General features: G+C 49.0%; 1 protein-coding gene across 1 annotated transcript in view; it reads right to left on the minus strand.

Annotated features, from left to right (window-relative positions):
- Positions 1-764: 764 nt before the first annotated feature.
- Positions 765-14643, minus strand: part of apc2 (APC regulator of WNT signaling pathway 2) — a gene marked incomplete at both ends in the record, with an annotated part of 41665 nt that continues 27786 nt past the window's right edge. Inside the window, 8 exons of the mRNA XM_079531912.1 lie at positions 765-1041; positions 5075-5295; positions 6765-7175; positions 7680-7887; positions 8772-8886; positions 9004-9070; positions 10637-13403; positions 13841-14391. Coding sequence (XP_079388038.1) covers positions 765-1041; positions 5075-5295; positions 6765-7175; positions 7680-7887; positions 8772-8886; positions 9004-9070; positions 10637-13403; positions 13841-14391 — 4617 coding nt within the window. The remainder of the gene's footprint in view (positions 1042-5074; positions 5296-6764; positions 7176-7679; positions 7888-8771; positions 8887-9003; positions 9071-10636; positions 13404-13840; positions 14392-14643) is intronic.

A 14643-nucleotide genomic window follows, 5' to 3' on the forward strand; every position in this document is an offset into this window, starting at 1 on the left:
CGATATGATGATTGACAGACAGTCCCACCCAATCATTTGCCACGTAGCTTGAAAAAAGGGACGGCTTTCTTCAACAATTGGGCTGCAGAGATCCAAGATGGAAGTACGTTGTGAAAACAAATGTGAATGTGAAGCAAGCGTCCTTATGGCCGAGTCAGGAGTCTGTGTTGTGAGTAGACCGGAACATGGCTTTGGTCGATTAATCAGTCATTATTTCAAATTGCAACATCGTATCGTGTCGATGTGTCCCGACTTTTAAGATGTATAACCTGGCATCCCTGATTTTGGGCACATAATAGCTATTCTACAAGCTCAAATCATGTTGCCATGTTTTGTGAGTTTGTAGATTGGCAATTATTTGACAACTTTGGAAAAAAAGGGTTCAAATAGGTATTCATTTTAAATTTGTATTGCATATACAAATGTATATAAAATACAAATTCTCTCTAAGTGCTAGTCTTAAGACTCTGTCTTCTGTAAGTCCTAGTCTTAAGGCCCGGTCGTCTCTAAGTCCTAGTCTTAAGACTCTTATGTCTTATTTAAGTCCTAGTCTTAAGACTCAGTCTTCTCTAAGTCCTAGTCTTAAGACTGGGTCTTCTCCAAGTCAGAGTTTTAAGACTCTGTCCTCTCTAAGTCCTAGTCTTAAGACTATTAAGTCCTCTCTAAGTCCTAGTCTTAGGAGTCGGTCTTCTCTAAGTCGTAGTCTTAAGACTCAGTCTTATCTAACTCCTAGTCTAATAGTCAGTCCTCTCTAAGTCCTAGTTTTAAGACTCGGTCATCTCCAGTGATTTCTCGCTGATGTCTGCATTGTGGGCCTGTGCGTCCTGGAGGCAGCAGGCCATGGGACTGGGGATGTAGTTGAAGGGAGTGACTCGGGCCGCCTTGCTGGGCGAGGCCTGGCGGAAATGGACCGCTCCGCCGCCGCCGCCCGTCTGACTCTCGGAGTTGGAGGTGGAGGTGGAGGTGGAGTTAGCGGCGTAGCTCCTCCCCGAGGGGGCGGAGTCTCCTCCACCGTCGTGCAGGGTGCTCCCGGAGGTAGAGCTGGAACGATCGGGACATTTAAAGAATAATTGTGATTGATGATTCAGTTTAGTGTTGTTTTTTTGTATAAAAACAATACAAAAAGGGAAAATACGTAGAAACTAAAAAAAGTAAAGTGCTAGGATCAGGCAAGAAGCCCAAAGGGCTTATACGAGGACTCAACCTGTGGACAACAAAACTTTAAAAAATGATTGAAAATTCACTTGATCATCTATAACATGATTATCCAGACAGTATAGAGAGTATGCGCGTGACATCATCATCAAACCCGGAAGTTATGCAGGAACGCCTACTGAGTGGCAAAAAACGACTTTCTGGCCTTGACAGCCCATGCATCCAAAAAAGTCCTATCTGATTGCATTAAACCACATTAAACAATGTTAAACTCACTTTGCCTGTTGCTTTGCCACTCGATTTGCCACTCGATGTGTCATTCACTTTAAGCATGCGCATACCCTCTATTGTCAACGTAGTTTCCATATCGGCTTCTATATTATGTAAAAAATAATAACCAGTAAGACGCCTGAGGACGAGAAGCACTGGCCATATATGGAGTGTGTCTTGAGTGTACAGGGTTTGATGAGGTCAGATCAACATATGGAATGTCAAAACAGGTCAGCTCTGTATATGGAGATCTAAGGGTGGCAACGGGGGCAGTGTGTTGAGTGTACAGGGTTTGATGAGGGACCAGGTAGGGCCGGGACTAAATTTCCGGGCCTGTTGAGAACTCTAGTTTTCGTCGGCTGCCGGGCACAGCTGCACAAATAACATTGTGGCAGGCCCGTTTAAATGGATCAGGTATCAAATCAAAAGGGAGACATCGAAGAGGAAGGATGGATGGGGAAGGATCAACATTTGGAAAGTCAGAACAGGTTCTGACATATATCCATATACTAATATTGATGAGGATCACTACCAAAATCCATTTTATCTGTAATTGATAAGGTGGGTCATTAAGGATAAGGTGGGTAAGCTGAATAGCTCTGAGAACTACAGGCCGATAGCGCTAGCCAGCATCGTATCTAAAGTACTGGAAAGACAGCTACTACTACTGACAGCTGATAATCAGTTTGGTATCAAACAGAAACATGGCACTGACATGTGTATCTTTGCGCTCAAGGAGATATTGGACAAATATGCAAGTCAAAAACACCACTGTATTTACATGTTTTATTGATGCTTCTAAAGCCTTTGACAGAGTCGGTTATTGTCAACTTTTTAACAAATTATGTCTGCGAGGGGCCCCTAGATATGTAATAAGGATTCTGGTTTATTGGTATGCACACCAGACTATGCTGGTTAAATGGGGTAACTCCATCTCCAGACTATGCTGGTTAAATGGGGTAACTCCATCTCCAGACTATGCTGGTTAAATGGGGTAACTCCATCTCCACACCAGACTATGCTGGTTAAATGGGGTAACTCCATCTCCACACCAGACTATGCTGGTTAAATGGGGTAACTCCATCTCCACACCAGACTATGCTGGTTAAATGGGGTAACTCCATCTCCACACCAGACTATGCTGGTTAAATGGGGTAACTCCATCTCCACCAGACTATGCTGGTTAAATGGGGTAACTCCATCTCCAGACTATGCTGGTTAAATGGGGTAACTCCATCTCCAGACTATGCTGGTTAAATGGGGTAACTCCATCTCACCAGACTATGCTGGTTAAATGGGGTAACTCCATCTCCAGACTATGCTGGTTAAATGGGGTAACTCCATCTCCAGACTATGCTGGTTAAATGGGGTAACTCCATCTCCACACCAGACTATGCTGGTTAAATGGGGTAACTCCATCTCCACACCAGACTATGCTGGTTAAATGGGGTAACTCCATCTCCACACCAGACTATGCTGGTTAAATGGGGTAACTCCATCTCCACCAGACTATGCTGGTTAAATGGGGTAACTCCATCTCCACCAGACTATGCTGGTTAAATGGGGTAACTCCATCTCCACACCAGACTATGCTGGTTAAATGGGGTAACTCCATCTCCACCAGACTATGCTGGTTAAATGGGGTAACTCCATCTCCACCAGACTATGCTGGTTAAATGGGGTAACTCCATCTCCAGACCAGACTATGCTGGTTAAATGGGGTAACTCCATCTCCAGACTATGCTGGTTAAATGGGGTAACTCCATCTCCACCAGACTATGCTGGTTAAATGGGGTAACTCCATCACACCAGACTATGCTGGTTAAATGGGGTAACTCCATCTCCAGACTATGCTGGTTAAATGGGGTAACTCCATCTCCACCAGACTATGCTGGTTAAATGGGGTAACTCCATCACACCAGACTATGCTGGTTAAATGGGGTAACTCCATCTGGTTAAATGGGGTAACTCCATCTCCAGACTATGCTGGTTAAATGGGGTAACTCCATCTCCACCAGACTATGCTGGTTAAATGGGGTAACTCCATCTCCACCAGACTATGCTGGTTAAATGGGGTAACTCCATCTCCAGACTATGCTGGTTAAATGGGGTAACTCCATCTCCAGACCAGACTATGCTGGTTAAATGGGGTAACTCCATCTCCAGACTATGCTGGTTAAATGGGGTAACTCCATCTTCAGACCAGACTATGCTGGTTAAATGGGGTAACTCCATCTCCAGACCAGACTATGCTGGTTAAATGGGGTAACTCCATCTCACCAGACTATGCTGGTTAAATGGGGTAACTCCATCTCCACCAGACTATGCTGGTTAAATGGGGTAACTCCATCTCCACACCAGACTATGCTGGTTAAATGGGGTAACTCCATCTCCACACCAGACTATGCTGGTTAAATGGGGTAACTCCATCTCACCAGACTATGCTGGTTAAATGGGGTAACTCCATCTCCACCAGACTATGCTGGTTAAATGGGGTAACTCCATCTCCACCAGACTATGCTGGTTAAATGGGGTAACTCCATCTCCACCAGACTATGCTGGTTAAATGGGGTAACTCCATCTCCACCAGACTATGCTGGTTAAATGGGGTAACTCCATCTCCAGACTATGCTGGTTAAATGGGGTAACTCCATCTCCAGACTATGCTGGTTAAATGGGGTAACTCTATCTGGTTAAATGGGGTAACTCCATCTCCACCAGACTATGCTGGTTAAATGGGGTAACTCCATCTCCACACCAGACTATGCTGGTTAAATGGGGTAACTCCATCTCCACCAGACTATGCTGGTTAAATGGGGTAACTCCATCTCCAGACTATGCTGGTTAAATGGGGTAACTCCATCTCCACCAGACTATGCTGGTTAAATGGGGTAACTCCATCTCCAGACTATGCTGGTTAAATGGGGTAACTCCATCTCCACACCAGACTATGCTGGTTAAATGGGGTAACTCCATCTCCAGACTATGCTGGTTAAATGGGGTAACTCCATCTCCACCAGACTATGCTGGTTAAATGGGGTAACTCCATCTCCACCAGACTATGCTGGTTAAATGGGGTAACTCCATCTCCACCAGACTATGCTGGTTAAATGGGGTAACTCCATCTCCAGACTATGCTGGTTAAATGGGGTAACTCCATCTCCAGACTATGCTGGTTAAATGGGGTAACTCCATCTCCAGACTATGCTGGTTAAATGGGGTAACTCCATCTCCAGACTATGCTGGTTAAATGGGGTAACTCCATCTGGTTAAATGGGGTAACTCCATCTCCGCTGTGACCAATGGGGTACGGCAAGGCAGCATTTTATCTCCTTTCCTTTTTAATGTTTTTATGGATGATTTATCTGTACAGTTGAATGCCTGTAAAACAGGGTGTATCATTGGTGACTGTTTCATTAACCACCTCATGTTTTCAGATGACTTGGTGGTTCTATGTCCATGTAGTGCTGGTCTCCAGCTGTTACTAAGAGTGTGCTCACAGTACGGCCTCGATTTTGATGTCAAGTACAACGCTAAGAAGAGCATAACTCTGATTGTGAGAAGTAAGGAAGACAGTAAGCTGGTATTTCCTGATTTCTACCTGAATAGAATAAGAATAATTTAAGCGATCTGATTGATCAGAACATACTTCGATATTTCAGCCTCTGAGGAGACAACAGGAAGGCCGTCCTCGGACGGAGACGTGCTGGCGTTGGTGGTCGTGGGAATGGCGGTGGCGCCGCCCTGCTGGGGAGGATCCTCCGTCTGCACCGTGGCGTCACTCGTCTTCCGTGAGGCCAGCACGATGGTGGGCAGCTTCCTCACCAGAGGGGGCGCTGTGGGTCTGTCCTGGCGGGGCTCCGGGTCTGCCTGTCACCGTGACAACATTTAAGTTGACAATTAATTGTCACGTGAATAATTAACGATTAACGATTAAAACACATTCCCTCCCGTTACACTAGGCGGGGTCGCGAGGCCAGTGCCAGTCAAATGCTCCAAACACCAACATTTTTCCAATGGAAACGATTATCAACTTCAGTAGTCCATAGAATGTTAAACTTCCCCCAGTAGTCCATAGAATGTTAAACTTCCCCCAGTAGTCCATAGAATGTTAAACCTCCCCCAGTAGTCCATAGAATGTTAAACTTCCCCCAGTAGTCCATAGAATGTTAAACTTCCCCCAGTAGTCCATAGAATGTTAAACTTCCCCCAGTAGTCCATAGAATGTTAAACTTCCCCCAGTAGTCAATAGAATGTTAAACCTCCCCCAGTAGTCCATAGAATGTTAACCCCCCCCCCCCCCCCCAGTAGTCCATATAATGTTAAAATTCCCCCAGTAGTGTTAAACTTCCCCCAGTAGTCCTGTTACGGACCACGGTCCTGTTGTGATTTGATTAGATTTGTTTAAGTATAATTATTATTTATGGTGACTATTAAACTGGGATAATAATTATAAGTTGGAAATCTATTATATATTGTATTATATGAGGCATATTATAAGCTGTGTTTCTTTTGTTCCCTAATTATGAATGAGACGATGAGACTGTTGGCTACAGATCTCATATGGATGAATACAGACATGGCTGTGAGTGACAGGTCCCTGACTGGACCTGCCCCTCCCTTCCTTATTCGCTCTCCCCGACAACACCAGTTTCCTGTTGGCTGAGCACTCTTCCTGTCGCTCTATAAAAGCTCAGTTGAACTTGGACTGCATCGGAGGACGACAGCATATCTAGCAGCAGAGACTCGATCCCTCTGTCCTTCGCTCGTTTGCCTGCCTTTTGTTCTGTTTAGTTTTGTTCTTTATTAGTTGTTCTGTTCTGCCGTAAGTTGCCTGAGATATATTTTGTTTTGGTTTGTTGCCCAGTGATTTAACTTAAAAGCCTATATTCATATATATATATAATTGTTACACTTATAAAGTCTGTAAATTACTAATTCTTCATATGTGAAGCCCGGTTCCTACTCCACCATGTAGGGGTGCCAGGTATTTTTCCTTTCTCCTGTTTTATTGTAATTTTGGTTAGTTAGGTTAGTTAGGGATTTAGAATTGTATTTTTGTTTAACTCTGTTAGGGCCTTAGTTAGGGGTAAACCTTTGATTTCTAGTTAGAGCCGTTTTCTTAGCATAGAACCTGCACCTTGAAGCCAATACTATACGGTTGTGAACCAAAGAACAAGAAAATGTAAACTTTGTCTCTGTTAATGGACACTAGACAGACGTCGCCACAACACCGCCACTAGTAATGTATGGATTATGATGATTTGTCAAAAATAATTGTGATTATCTTCAAATAATTGTGATTAGACGACTATGAAATATAATTTTGACAAGCCTACCTCCAGGGCCACCGCTAGCTGGGGTCTGTCCTGGTCTCCCGCTGGGGGCGGGGCCAGCTGGGGTCTGTCCTGGTCTCCCTCTGGGGGCGGGGCCAGCTGGGGTCTGTCCTGGTCTCCCTCGGCGGGCGGGGCTAGCAGCAGAGCGCTAACCGCTAGCTGTGGTCTGTCCTCGTCCCCCTCTGGGGGCGGGGCTAGCTGTGGTCTGTCCTGGTCTCCCTCTGGGGGCGGGGCAAGCTGGGGTCTGTCCTGGTCCCCCTCTGGGGGCGGGGCTAGCTGGGGTCTGTCCTCGTCCCCCTCGGGGGACGGCGCCAGCGGCAGAGCGCTCTCCGGCAGCGTGCTCTTCAGGATCTGAGAGACGTCCTGGTCTCTGATCCTCCTCCAGGTGACCCTGGACCCGCTCCGCTGGCCCTTCTTCTTACAGAACAAAAGACAAAAAGATTAAAAAAACGAAACATTAACAACTATAAGTGCTTTTGTTTTTTGATGTCGACAGCTACGACGATGTCCAAGATGTAGCTGCATGGAGGCCGGCCTCGCGAGGCTTTCAGAGTCATCAGTCGAATCTTAAAATCCACTGGGAAAAAACTCACAATGGACTGTAGAACTCACAGACTCAGTCCTCTCTAAGTCCTAGTCTTAAAACTCAGTCCTCTCTAAGTCTTAAATCTCAGTCACTCAGTCAAGGTTTTATGATTCCGAAGACTATATGAATATGAATATGAAGACGATGTACGGACGTATGTATGTATGAATGTATGTAGGCATGTCTATATGTTAGTTTGTCTGTGTATACGTGAGTCATGTATCAGTTTGTGAAAATAAATAAAAATACGGTACGGTACGGTACGGTGCGGTACGGTACGGTACGGTACGGTACGGTACAGTCAACAACAGCGGACTCGCGGTGAAACTCACCTTCTTGGTGTCGTCCTCGCTCCTGGCTCGGCCGCTGGAGTCTGAGGAGGAGGACCGCAGCGAGGACCGGCTGGTCACTCTGCTCAGGACGTTGATGCTGGGTGAGGACGCGTGGCGCTTGAAGCCGTCGCTGCCGTCGTTGTCCTGCTGGTGGCGCTGCTGACGGACACCCGTCACCCTGCCGCCACCACCGCTCCTCTGAGCCACTCTGTTAAAGACATGTGTAGAGGAGCATCACTTCAACACTCTGTTAAAGACATGTGTAGAGCAGCACTTCAACACTCTGTTAAAGACATGTGTAGAGCAGCACTTCAACACTCTGTTAAAGACATGTGTAGAGCAGCACTTCAACACTCTGTTAAAGACATGTGTAGAGCAGCACTTCAACACTCTGTTAAAGACATGTGTAGAGCAGCATCACTTCAACACTCTGTTAAAGACATGTGTAGAGGAGCAGCACTTCAACACTCTGTTAAAGACATGTGTAGAGGAGCAGCACTTCAACACTCTGTTAAAGACATGTGTAGAGGAGCAGCACTTCAACACTCTGTTAAAGACATGTGTAGAGCAGCACTTCAACACTCTGTTAAAGACATGTGTAGAGCAGCACTTCAACACTCTGTTAAAGACATGTGTAGAGCAGCATCACTTCAACACTCTGTTAAAGACATGTGTAGAGCAGCACTTCAACACTCTGTTAAAGACATGTGTAGAGCAGCACTTCAACACTGTTAAAAACATCAAGCACCACTTGTTAGTAGTCCCATAATATTCATCTTGTTAGTAGTCCCATAATATTCATCTTGTTAGTAGTCCCATAATATTCATCTTGTTAGTAGTCCCATAATATTCATCTTGTTAGTAGTCCCATAATATTCATCTTCACTACGATCCCATAGCCACACCCCACTTATGTGGCCAAAGCATCAAAACAGGACATTTTTATTCAGTAAAAGTTAAAAAGCTATACAGTTTATTAACAGGAAATAACTATTCAGGACACAGGAACAATGAAAAAAGAAAAACAATATAAAAGGACAATACGTTAAAATGAAATAGAAAAAAAATGATAACTTTAAAGTGCATTATTACCTGCAGGGGCTTTCAGAGCTGGTTCTCCGGGGCGGTCGCCTGGAGGAGAGGTCTCTCTCGCTAGAGCTCTGGGCTCTGGCCAGGGTGGAGGTCTGTTTCTGCAGCCCTGGATCCCCTGGAGCTCTGCCGTGTGACTGTGTAGCTCTGCCCTGGGACTGTGTAGCTCTGCCCTGGGACTGTGGAGGTCTGCCCTGGGACTGTGTAGCTCTGCCCTGGGACTGTGGAGGTCTGCCCTGGGGCTGTGGAGGTCTTCCCTGGAGCTGTCCGGGACCCTTCCCCTGCATGGGCCTCCTGGGTCCCTGCACCACACAGGATACATAGTTCACTCACTGAGGGTGCGTTCGGGAATGCGCACCGGGAACACACTCTCACGTATTAGTTTGTATTGCACAGTGTGTGCCTCAATGCGCTACATCCGAACACAGCCTTCGCAGTTAGCTGAAATAAAACATACAAAATTAGGCTTTACAAAAATACGATAACTGACCGACACAAAGGGTTGTGAGCTTGTAGATCTGCTATTGTGCCATTTCGTCTGACCTTGTTGAATTTCATCCTGGCCCTGACTATCCCATATTACAATAAAAACATGAGGAGACTGAGCCGTAACTCATTGACCGCCATCTAGTGGTGGCTTAGTGTGGCGCAGGCCGTCATTATACATTATATCTCAATGATAGTAAGAGAAATCTATGAAAATCTGGGAACTAAATCGTTACCAAGAAATTTCTTCACCAATGTGTTTCTAAAGGTGTCTAATAACATGTACTAAAAGTTTGAAATTCAACTCCTGTGGGAAATTGAGTATAATTAGCATAATATGTGACCATACCCATAACATCCTATATAAGGCAAAAAAGTCCAAATTTCATCATTCTTTAAGTAGCATGTGACATATGAAACTAGGGTGTTTTCATGATTCTGAATCCATTCCAAACATTAGTTTTGCACAAAAAACACTCCTTGGGAGGAAAACGGCCATAGCCGTCATCACAGGTCAGCACATTTGGTCAAGTGGATATGGCCTAATTTAGCACAAGGAGTGTTTTTTGTGCAAAACTAATGCTTGGAATGGATTCAGAATCATGAAAACACCCTAGTTTCATATGTCACATGCTACTTAAAGAATGATGAAATTTGGACTTTTTTGCCTTATATAGGATGTTATGGGGTATGGTCACATATTATGCTAATTATACTCAATTTCCCACGGGAGTTGAATTTCAAACTTTTAGTACATGTTATTAGACACCTTTAGAAACACATTGGTGAAGAAATTTCTTGGTAACGATTTAGTTCCCACATTGGTCAAATACCTGATAAAATGCCCTTACTATGAGTGAGGCTCTTAACTTGAACTTGAGTCAGGAAGTAAAAATCCACTATGTAACATGTCTCTATGTAACATGTCTCGCGATTGTCATTTAATCCCCCAAAACATACTTTTTGTAAGCGAAATACTAGCGTTTAGATAAATAATAAATCAACCACAAACCAAGCTGGTGTTTGGTCTACAGAGAAGAATCCCAGATGTTTACGTTCTAAGAATCTGCGTCCCCGTAGAAAGCATTAAGCTTGTATCAATCAAGATTGTCCATTTCCGTTTTTTTTCCCTGGTCCAAAACGGGAGTCTTATGACCGCATAAAGGACACAGGTATTCACCGTAATCAAATTATATTAAAAAAGGCGTCGGGGGTTATATGCGAAAATAGGCGTCAAAAGGCGCAATTGGTGAGTTCAAAAAAAATAAAAAATAAACTAGCAAACCCACTTTAAAAACAAATCAAATCCCAGCTGAAACTGAAAACACAAAGTCAAAAAAAATAAAAACAAAGAAGTATCAAAGCGACAGGTTTCCACCAACCTGCGCGGCGGCCTTCAGCTCCTGACAGCGGGACGAGCAGAGGAAGACGGCGGCGGCCGGCGGGGGCGGGGCGTGGCGTGGCGAGCCGCGCTGACCGCCGGGCACCCCTCCTCCTCCCCCTCCTCCTCCCCCTCCCCCGGAGGAGGGGCTGCCGCCACGCCGCGCCCCCATGATGCTCCTGGACTCCTTGATGAAGGTCAGCTGTCTCAGGAAGCCGTTGCGATCGGACTCGCCGCCGCTGCTGCTGCTGCTGCTGCCGGAGTGGACGGACGTCATGCGGACCAGGTCGAAGCGGCTGGCCGGCCCGACCGCCCGCTTCCCCTGAGCAGGGCTCTGTCTGGCGCTGCTGACCACGCTGACGCTGGTGGGCTGGTTGGTGACCAGAGGAGACAGGGTCCTGGGCTGCCTCGGCCCCGAGGTCTGCATGAACGGTATTCGGACCGGCGACTTCTGAGTCTTCACGGGGGACCGCGAGGGACTCTGGCGGCTCAGGGCCGGGGAGCGTCCCTTCCGTTCTGGCGGGCTGCTGGCCGGCGGGCTGCTAGACGGCGAGACGACGGGGCTCTTCTTGGGAACGTTCTTACCGAATCTGGTCGGCGAACAGATCCTCCGCTGGGACTGTTTGGAAGGGGTGGAGCTTTGGGAGGATCCCGAGGAGGAGCTTTTTGGAATCCTGGGCGGAGGCGTGGAGCTCCTCTTGGGCAGAGACAGCTCCATCGTGTCCTGAGGTCGGCTCAGACGGTGGAGACTCTTGGAACGGTGCTGAGCGAGCTCCGGGTTCTTTGGAGGGTTGGAGGTCGTCCAGACCTTCTTGCACGGCGGTCTCTGCGACAGCGTGGTCTCCTTCTTGGGCGTGTACGTGACCGTCCTGCCTCGGAAGACCACCGGCAGGTTGGGGACTGGCTTGCGCTTGTCGAAGTCCAAGGGCTTGTTGGCCTTCTTGTCTTTGGCGAACTTCCTCTCTTTGGGCGTGAAGCTGGACGTGGACATGAAGGAGAGGACGGACTCCGTCTCCTCCTCCTCCGATGACGGGTCCTGGGACTTGGACGCCTGCAGCTCCGTGACCACCGAGTTGGCCCCTTCCTGGATGGCCCTCCACTCCACGCTGTTGAGGTCCGAGTCTTTGTCGGAGGCCACGTCGTCGTCACTGTCGAAGCCCTGGTCCGCGTTCCACCCGTCCGAGGAGCTCTTCTGCGAGTTCTTCTTCTGTTGTTGTTGTTGTTGTTGTTGTTTCTGGGCCTTGTTGTTGTTGTCGGCTTTCTTCTTCCTGGCGGGAGGCACCTTCTTCCTGCTGTGGCGGGGCATGGCGGACGTTATGCACCTCTGGAGGAGGTCGTCCTCCGAGTCCATGCTCACCGAGCTGGGCGAGCTCTGCTCCTCGTACTGGATGTGGACGGGCTTTCCCTGCTGAGTCGCCGCCGGCCCCGGGCCGCCGCCGCTGCCGCCGTGGCTCTTGTTGTGTCTGTTCTTGGCCCACATCTGCTGCGTCGTCGACTTGTGGTCGTCGAACTCTGCGTCGCTCAGCGAACTGAGAGAGGTGCTGAGCGAGTAGCAGGTCGGGGCGTCGGATTGGATCAGATTCTGTTTGATCCGATGGAAGCCTTTGACCTTCTTCGCCTGGGAACTGTTGTCCATCCGGCCGATGTTGGTCATGCTGCGCGAGAGGGTGTTTCTGCTCGCCTCTCTCGTCTGCTTCCGTCCCGCCGCTCGCTTCTCCTTCTGCTCTTCGTAAAAGCAGTAGATCTCTTCCTCGGTGGGCGACCGGTGTCGCACGGGTTGAAAGACTCCGTTTCCTTGCTGCGATCCGTTGCTTTGGGTTCCGTCCGTGTTCTGCGTGATCACGGGAAGCTCCAGTTTTCTCGCCGCGGCGACCTGTCCCTTCCGCTGCCTCTGATGACGGCCCGGCGACTGCTCGCGGTTCCGCTGGCTGGCCACCCGGTCGGCCACCTCTTTGCTCTGCATCAGCACGCGCTGCGTGGGCACAACGTGTTTGGTGGTTCGACCCGTCGGTTGGCAGCTCGCCGTCCTGACGGCGGGTTTGTGGAAGTGAGAGAAGATCCGCAGGTCTTCGATCCTCTTCGCCTCATCGCCGCCGTCGTCCACCGCCGCCGCCTCCGGCTTGTTGTTGGCGTTGTTTCTCGCTCGCCAGTCCCTCGCCCCTCTCTCCCTCGCCGCCGCGGGGTACTGGAGCGTCTCGTCGCTGAGCGACGTCGTGCTGGAGAAGTTGACGGGCGTGCCTTCGGCGGAATCGGTGAACGACGAGTCGTCGAAATGGAACTCCTTCTGCGACGGTATGACGAAGCGTCTCCCGGGAACGATCTGTGTGCCGCCGTTGGGCAGCATCATGTAGACGGGGAGCTGTATGGGCTTACCGCCCTGGGAGGTCAGGATGTGGCCGGCGGGGATGTTGGCCACCAGGGAAGGCCTCATCTTCCTGAACTTGGAGGGCATCGCCGAGTTGATGCACTCCTTGAGGATCTCGATGTCGTCGTCAGAGTTCCCCTCCTCGCTGTACCTCTCCCCGTGGTGGTCCGTGGCCCCCCGCTCCTCCTCCTCCTCATCCTCCTCCTCTTCCTCCTCCTCCTCCTCCTCCTCTGGGTTCCGGTCGCTCTGATGGAGCAGCGGCGTGAGCTTCAGCTCCACGTCCTTCTGGATGTAGTGCTCGTGGAGCGGCAGAGCGCTCAGGCTGGACGCGCACGAGAAGTTCTCCGTGGGCTTCTCCACCGTGAAGTAGATCATGGTGTCCAGGTCCTGCGGGAGGTTGAACCTGTAGCGGGAAAACGGCAAAAAGCACATCGATACAGCAGGGCATGAAGCAACTAGTCGACTATACAACTAGTCCACTAGTGAGCGGGGTTACTAGTGAGCGGGGTTGCTTCTATGATATTGACTATACAACTAGTCCACTAGTGAGCGGGGTTGCTTCTATGATATTGAGTGGATACTCTGTCTCTCTCTCTCTAGTGAGCGGGGTTGCTTCTATGATATTGAGTGGATACTCTGTCTCTCTCTCTCTTGACATTCAGTAATTCAGGGTCTTATGATCAAAATAAGAACATTATAATTGATTGGCGTGTAAAAACAGAAAACCTAAAAATGTGCCACGGAAAAGTATTTTCCCACGGACACATGTCGTCCGTGTACGGACCTGGCGGTGACCTCTGACCCCCTGAGTCTTTCAGCATCAAACAAACCCCTACAAACCTCTCCTTGAAGTCTGTGATCTCCATGAACTTCCGCAGGTTGGTCTCCCACTGACCCGCCGCCATCATGCCGCCGCTCATCGGGTTACCGTCCAGCGTGGTCGCCCCCGGCTCGGCCGCCACGCAGCACACGGGCGTCTTGCTGCGGCTCGGAGGCATGGTCTGCCCCGGGCTGTCGGGGAGGTCGCTGGGGCTGATGGTTCCGTCGATCATCTCGCTGCACGGGTCGCTCTGCACGGAGCTGGCGATGCTGGGAGCCTCGAAGCTGCCCAGGGAGGAGACGGAGCTGCAGCGGCTCATCACCAGCGGCGTCTCGTTGTTGTGGACGTAGTTCTCCGAGGAGCTGGACGGGGATTGGTCCTCGGGTGGCGGGGCCGGCGACGCCCCCCTCCTCAGGAACACCTTGTCTCTCTTGGATGAGGAGGAGGGGCGGGGGGGGATCTGGATGGGCTCCGTGGGATCCTTCTTGATGGAGTCGGTCACCAGCAGCTGGCTGTCGCTCAGGTCCTCCAACGTCTCGTCCTCCTCGTCCACGGCTCTACTCCTCGCCGCCTGATATCAAAGTTAGTTGTTTTGTTACGTTCAGAAAATTTTGCTAGTGTTTGTTACGTTCTGAAACATTTGCTAGTGTTTGCAAATACTAAAGCCTCGCTTGGGTTTTCTTTTCAAATTGTCACAATTTGTGTCACTACGTTTTCTTTATAAAAACCTGACATAGGCCTGGTAGGCAATACAACCTGACATAGGCCTGGTAGACAATACAACCTGACATAGGCCTGGTAGACAATACAACCTGAAATAGGC

This window comes from Electrona antarctica (assembly GCF_951216825.1).
Source record: "Electrona antarctica genome assembly, contig: scaffold_235, whole genome shotgun sequence".
NCBI lineage: Eukaryota > Metazoa > Chordata > Actinopteri > Myctophiformes > Myctophidae > Electrona > Electrona antarctica.